The sequence below is a fragment of the Limulus polyphemus genome, unplaced genomic scaffold, assembly GCF_000517525.1.
Source record: "Limulus polyphemus unplaced genomic scaffold, Limulus_polyphemus-2.1.2 Scaffold145, whole genome shotgun sequence".
Taxonomy (NCBI): domain Eukaryota; kingdom Metazoa; phylum Arthropoda; class Merostomata; order Xiphosura; family Limulidae; genus Limulus; species Limulus polyphemus.
In genome coordinates, this window is record NW_013665755.1 from 761,228 (window position 1) to 768,864 (window position 7,637).

General features: G+C 32.6%; 1 protein-coding gene and 1 long non-coding RNA gene across 12 annotated transcripts in view; one reads left to right on the plus strand and one right to left on the minus strand.

The window, feature by feature from the left end:
• Positions 1 to 2,444: 2,444 nt before the first annotated feature.
• LOC106475196 (Down syndrome cell adhesion molecule homolog) overlaps positions 2,445 to 7,637 on the minus strand; it is a 79,747-nt gene continuing 74,554 nt past the window's right edge. For all 10 annotated transcript variants that reach the window (XM_022380439.1, XM_022380462.1, XM_022380468.1 and 7 more), the window contains one exon: positions 2,445 to 6,828. In XM_022380439.1, the coding sequence (XP_022236147.1) occupies positions 6,742 to 6,828 (87 nt within the window). In that variant the 3' untranslated portion in view covers positions 2,445 to 6,741. The remainder of the gene's footprint in view (positions 6,829 to 7,637) is intronic.
• Positions 6,758 to 7,637, plus strand: part of LOC111083794 — a 10,450-nt gene continuing 9,570 nt past the window's right edge. The window contains exon 1 of one of the 2 annotated variants that reach the window (XR_002609252.1): positions 6,758 to 6,840. This is a non-coding gene — a long non-coding RNA (uncharacterized LOC111083794). The other variant, XR_002609251.1, reaches the window with a different exon arrangement.

Here is a 7,637-nt window from a genome sequence, read left to right on the forward strand (position 1 = left end):
AAAGATCATTTTAATGACTAAGGCCGAGTTTTTTCTTGAATTTTCAGATTGTTTTATTTTTTGCTAAAATACATTGTTCAGTTTTAACAAAAGTGAATTCATTGATGTTGTAATTTTCTTTTCTATTTTCTAAAATTAGAGTTTTTTTTTCGTGTTAATGAAAGAGACTATACCAGTTAACAGAAAATGATTATTAACTGAGACAAGCTCTAACTCTGTGCCGAAATCAGTTTCGTAATTTCAAACTTTGTGCAGAAAAAGCTGGTGAAGCCAACTCAAATATAACATGGAAAGTTATACTTTAAATCATTTACACACGTGCTACATATAAAATTATGAGCAAGTTGAATCGTGAATGAAGTATTTCTGGACTTACAACGCTAAAATCCGAGGCTCGGTTCCTCGTGGTAAACAAAGTGCAGATAAACCACTGTGTAGCTTTGCGCTAAAACCAAGACAAATGATCACTCCAGTTTTAATACTAGAAATAAACGACCTTATAACATCAAACTGTTGTTTTTCTTTTATTGGACATTCAACGTTTCGCTTTACAGCTTCTTCAGGAGCATTCCACTAAAACACGAACTGTAAATGACAGTAACTGTAAAGCGAAACGTTGAGTGCATTAATGAAATTAAATAATCACTCCAGTTTTCCGATGAACTGCCCCTGGTTTTGATGTATCATTAAACAGTTTTTGCTTATCCAATTACTAGGCACATTATTTACACAGAAAAATAGTTATGGGTGATTTTCGAGTTCAGCCGTATATGTATTAATAAGGACTTTCTTATATAAAAATCTAAGAAAAAGATTTATGCTAAGAAAGTACGAAACTAGCGAAATTTTATTAAAGCGTTGCAGGAATTAAATAAGTACGATACGTACAAGCTGTAACAATTATTGTCCTGAACGATGTAAAAGAAACTTGTAACAGTATTAGTTCAGAACTGTTATTTTTCACGATCATGAAAAGAAAGTTGTTTTCTTTTGTCAGTAACTTGAACGAACGTTTCTCCAATGTCTGTAGCTTAAGGCAACGACTGGCAAATTGCCAAAGCGTTGAAAGGTGCCATCTTGTCTCAGCTACTGTTTCAGTTTAAACAACATCACATTGTTCTTAAAAGAAAAAGTGTTGTGCCCCTTCTCTTCGATTTTCTCCGTTCCATATCCTTCAGCCAAACTAAGATATAAATGTTTATTGTTCAAACGTGGAGAACTTCAGATAATCCTGAAACACAAGCTAATAAACTCCACTATATTAGCCAGTGGGCTGGAAAGAACACTTCTTGTAATAGGGGGAGGGGGAAATAGTCTCGGCTCCAGCCTTTCTTAACTAGGAGGGACAATTAGACATATAATGGGGTTAAATTTAAAACATAACTTATCTACAAGTTTAAAAAATGATCGAAGAAAATAATAAAGTTTGCGTAAGGTTAATTTTTTATGCATATATAAAAATATATATTTCTTATGAATTATTTCATTTCTAATAGCGCACACAGAAATGTTCCACAACATCACGTTTTTCAAGCAGTTAAAAATTTTATTTTTAATTATAATCAGTGAGGAGTGTTGCTACCATAAAACTGTGTAATGGCGTTGTTCACTCAATTTTATCATGATAACTAAACCAGAAATAAAGTTCACAATTGAATCGTTTTTTTTTGTTTTTTTTCAATGTTTATTTGTCATTAAAATGCTCCATTAAAGAGGTAAAAATATGCCATAGTTAATATTTAACAGTCATTTGCAAAGACCTCGATGTGGTTATTTTATGTTTAAGTTCTATGTTTATACCTTCTTAGGCATGTTTACTACGGAGAAATTATCAATTGCTAGAGATCACGCAGAATATCTTGACTCCAAGTTTTCAGATATTTTGTAGAACGAGTTGAAAACAAACAACTAGTTAACATTTCATAATACTTAGGTTAAACCGTTAAATATTTACATCATGCACTGCCTGTGTTATTAGCCTTCCCTGATATTCATACAAATTGATTATATCTAGTCAAGTAAGAAAGTGTTAGGAAAATAAAAACATGTTACCAACATTTATAAAGCCTAATGACTTCGACGTCAAGCCGTCTTTAGCCATAACAGTTCTACTACTCAATTTTGATTTAAAAGCCCGCACCACTAACTGTTCTTCATCATATTCTGTTTGGATTGTCTTATTGTAACAAACTTTATCAATGTTTTAATAAACAAAAACATGTAGTAAATGTCCCCTGACATTATACCCTCGAAACCTCGCAAGAGCGATCAGCCGAGATATTTCACCAGTCTTATGCGCATGACAGTGGAGTAACTAATCTCTCTGCAGTACATATTTCTGGCTTTTTAAGTTTATAATTACCGCTGTTACTCCATACACAAAATCTCAGAATGAGATGGATCACATATGTACATTTTCAGAACGAAGTAACATTCAACAAACAGGAGTTTTTGTTGGGTTTTAATCTGAATGTCAAAAAAGTTACATAAAAGAAAGCTGGCCGAGAGTGAAAAATCATTCGACCACACACAATGTATTAGATGAACACTGACAAAGGTACATAGATATAACTAATACAATTACATAGAACAGAAACGAACTTGAACTTGTAACATCAAAAACATGAACGCTAAAATTCAGAATGAACATACTGCTCAATCTTAGTAAGTTATATACAGATTATGGGTAATGTTATCTATCTTACATCAAGGAATTAATCTATGAAAAAACAACAACACATAAACACAAAACAGAACTTAATTTTTACAATTGAGAATTCACAGCACCATTATATATTTAGGCTTAACTTGATTATAGTTGCTATTTGTATTCTGTGACAGTCATGGACGTTCGCAGAACTTTTTCCCGAGGGGGGGGGGGGGCAAATTAGTGTAAAATTGTGAATTGAATAAAAAATTCATATACATATGGTTGGTGAATGAGTAAAAAAAGACTTGTGTTTCTCATTTCCCAGTGAGGGCAATTGCCTCTCTTGCCTTTCTGCGGACGCCCATGGTGACAGACAATGCATTTTGAAATAAACAGAAAAAAAGATGTGTTAACATTGAATCAAATATACTTTTTGTGTGCAGGACCTTTCACAGATATTTATATATAATGCTATATACCTTCTGGATATTCGTCTTTAAACAGTTACTACTTACAAATCAGTAGTACTTCAGTACTGGATTTCCTAACCAAATTCTATATCAAACTGACATCAATCAAGATATTACAATAAAACCATTATTTTCAAAAATTACTATGGCCTGAAGTTCATATAGAAACGCTAAAATTTAAAATATTATTTTGGTTATTGATCAAATACGTGATATATTATACTGTGATCCTAACCCTAATATAAATGTCCATGCTATATTATCTATGTTATATTTACATTAAGAGAAAAATACATGAGATAACGAAAATGTGGTTATAAAATAGTTATATTTGGAAACATAATAAGGACAATGGGCGGGATATCTTGAAATCGTCGTTGAAAAATGTTCATTAAATCATCAACAATATATATGGACCAGTCGTGCAGTTTTTATCGATCGTCTTGTCATGTGCATTACCTAGCTATAACACGTGCTTACTTCGCAGCGCACTATTGGTGCACGGACAGTGTTAGAACACACCCATGTTTACGGTTGTCATGATAACAAAAAATAGTAAACTAGATTAGGGACAGAGCTCAAACAGAGCATTTCCAATACATCACTACAAGAAGACGTCTTCGTAGTTATCGATCGAAAACAATATATCATGTTGGAAATTAACCACATGTCACTGTTATAAAACCATTTTGGATATGTTTCTTTCAGTATATGTGAATATAATGGAGAAAATAACGTAACAACATAATGCGGACTGATGATAATAATCACGTTGTAATACAGTTTAGAAGTACGCTTAAGGCTAGATTGAAAATCACTGTAATACCGAAGTTAATTTACTCTTGTGTCTTCAGCTTTTACTGGTTATAAGCTTTAGGATATGAAATAACAGCAACATTTAGATGCGTGTTCGTGACGATTTGATCACGGATAACACTGGCATATTGCCCGTAACTTCTATGAGTCACCACTATTAAAGCTAATACAAAACTAATTAAACATACAAAATGCAAGTGGTATATAATACATTTGGTCCTTTACTTCAAAAGCTGAAACATATGCAACTGTATAACAAAATAAACACAAGAAACATTCTGGAAATTCCATAAAACAAGGTTGTGTATATTGTCAAATAATGAATTTTATTGGAGGGTATTACTTTCCCCCACCCTCATGTAAGTTGCCGCAGTAATTTAGAAACTTTTCCGGATTAATTATAACACAACAACAACGATATCTTAAGCCAATTTTGGGGTTTGTTTTAAGACTATACATTTTCTTCTAGACCAGAATATCTTTACATGTACACGAAATTATAACACAATAACAACAACGATATCTTAAGCCAATTTTGGGGTTTATTTTAAGACTTTATAAATTTTCTTCTAAACCAGAATATCTATACATGTACACGAAGTTATAACACAACAACAACGATATCTTAAGCCAATTTTGGAGTTTGTTTTAAGACTTTATAAATTTTCTTCTAGACCAGAATATCTTTGCATGTACATGAAATTATAACACAACAACGATATCTTAAGCCAATTTTGGGGTTTATTTTAAGACTTTATAAATTTTCTTCTAAACCAGAATATCTTTACATGTACACGAAGTTATAACACAACAACAACAAAGATATCTTAAGCCCATTTTGGGGTTTGTTTTAAGACTTTATAAATTTTCTTCTAGACCAGAATATCTTTACATGTACACGAAGTTATAACACAACAGCAACTATATCTTAGGCCAATTTTGGGATTTGTTTAAAGACCGTTTATAAATTTTCTTCTAAACCAGAATATCTTTACATGTACACGAAGTTATAATACAACAATAACAACTATATCGTAAGCCAATTATGGGGTTTATTTTAAGAAACCATCAACAATAAAAATGCCCAAATTTCTTTATATGTAACGGTTTCATTACTTGTTTCTTCTTGGATATTAATGGCTAGGCTAGCGCGCACACCGTTTATAATAACTGTCAAAAACAAATGTATTTCACAGCTTTATAACGAAGCTACGATCAGATTATACACGGTTCCTCCACCACAGTGAGTTATTAATTCTTAATTAAAAAATTATCATGTTATTATAAGGTTAAATTGTTATTTTTAAAATATTTATCAAAATTATGCGCTGATAATGTTCTTTTTTACACTTTGAAACTGCAACAGACAATTAGGTTTGAGAGAAGAAGCAACAAATAACAATGTTATCAACATTCACTTCCAATACAATAATCTCTAAGCTAATCAGTCTTGCTTGTCTTTGTGAACTAGCACGTATTTCATTTTACAAGACGACTAATGAATTATCTGGTTAACTCACTCATTTTTAAATCATTATCTTGATTTTTTGACGGAATGATACTTATAACACATTACAACATTTAGTTTCTAGACCAGCCCATAATTGTGCTTAACAACTGTAACAACACAAGACATTGAACAGCACTAGAAACCTGCTCAAAGTTGACTCCTAAGGACACTTCGAACAGTTTAATATCAAAGTGAAGAAAAATACGGATCTTTGAAGAATTAAACATGTTTGATCATAAGAATGAGCAACCTTAAACTTGCGTCATTGTATGACATCTGCATGGAGAATGACGTCATCAGTCAATGGTATTATGGAAGACAGTTGATAACAATATATGTACGAGATAGTTATACCATTTCTGCACAGATGGTAAGACTAGGCGTCAACGCGGTTTGGAAACCATGCTGTAAACATACTGGAAAATATTTTCGAAATTTATCTTTGATGTCTAATATAGACAGAAGTATCAGTCACACAACAGGTCATTCAATGCTGTAACTACTGTAATAGAATGACTGGATACAGATACATTTTCTTCATGTTCTTACTGGTTAGTTGTCATTGAGTTTTCGTGTAAATATTGTTGGAATCACCTACATTGTATTATTATCTAGACTTTGTATATTTGTTTCTAGTTAATTAGAACAATGAATGAGACAATATGGATAAAATATTTCAATCTTGCTAATCTTGAACTGCACACGTCTGTCTTCTTTGGCTACTTTTCGTCTTCCAGCTTTTTATTTATTCCATGTAATATGTTGTTAATGTAATAATATTACCTAGCACTAAAAGAAATTTAAAAACTGTTTTAAGGAAACTCTAGTCTAGAGCAAGATAAATGAGATATTTGAGTAAGTACATTTTAGTTTCAAAACTAATTAAGTTTATACTTAGATAATAGGTATATAACACGGGTATGACACAAATAACAGTTCTGTAGCAATAGGAATGCGCCAGTTATGACTGCTAGAAATTTCAGCTAGTTAAATGTCAGCTGTATGTAATTGTTTCAGCAGTATGAATGACGTAATCATTCGAATTAACTAAACAAACTAGACGTTGCTATGGTAGCTCATCCCTAGAGATAATAGTCTGGAGAGAGTGTAAAAATACACGTTACTTGCTCTAATACCAACCTATAACACTCATACGCACGTACATCTAAAAAACGAACATCAAATAAAGTACGAACAGTCCAGCTGTTGCGGAGCTTTAAAACATATTTCTTACAAACACTCAAGATCCGTCATGGCCCTTCAGAAACTCACGTGCCTGTTTACAGTCGGGGTTCTCACGCTGCATGGTCGTAGTGGTGGTGTACTTCCGCTCGCTCTTGAATCATGTTTCCATCCCCCTGCCGCCGGCTGTCAATTGACCCCTGTAAATAAAAGTAGGTTATTATTACTACAGGTTGTGAAGTGTTACATTTTGACGCCATTAGAATGTTGTGTGTTAAGTAAACAAAAGCATTTTTGAAAAATATCGGTAAGTATATAGGCTGCTTGTTATGTAGTTCCTTTCATTTAGTCACATCCATGTCCTCTTTTAGGTAAATTCTCCTTTACACAAAACGATACTAAATTAGCTAATAAGCGTTATATTCCCCGAAACTGAAAAATACCTTTTAATAAAGTGTAAACATTATGATTTAAGGAACTGTTTTTGATTACAAAAGAAGTAAATTCTAAATTATACAGAATTCATTTTTTTTTTTTATAAACGCAAAATAAATTGTAAATGTTCGAAAACATTTATGCTTCAAATACATACTGTTACGACAGCGGAAGTCGCGTGACGCTGGTGACACGTGATGAATTTCTCGAATGATTATAAATCATCAGGAAGGCCCGCGTGTGTTCGAGACGCCCTCTTTTTTTAGTATATAAGCCTAGCAGAGAAAGCCTGCGGGATTGAATGAAGAGAGTTCCGGGTAATTTACGATTCTATTTCGAGCTTGTGAATTGCTGTGATTTATAGCGTGTATTATAAAAGAAGTTAAGTTTAAAGTGACGAGAAACTTATTCGTTGTGCAATTACTGCATGCTAAAAGTTTGTATCGAGAAAGAATAAATTGGTTTAATCAAAAAAGGAATTGTATCGCTGAAGTTCCTCTGAAAGAATTTCTACCGGAAATTAACAAACAAGCAGATATGCAACAAATTGGTGTCAGAGAGTGGGACGGAAAAG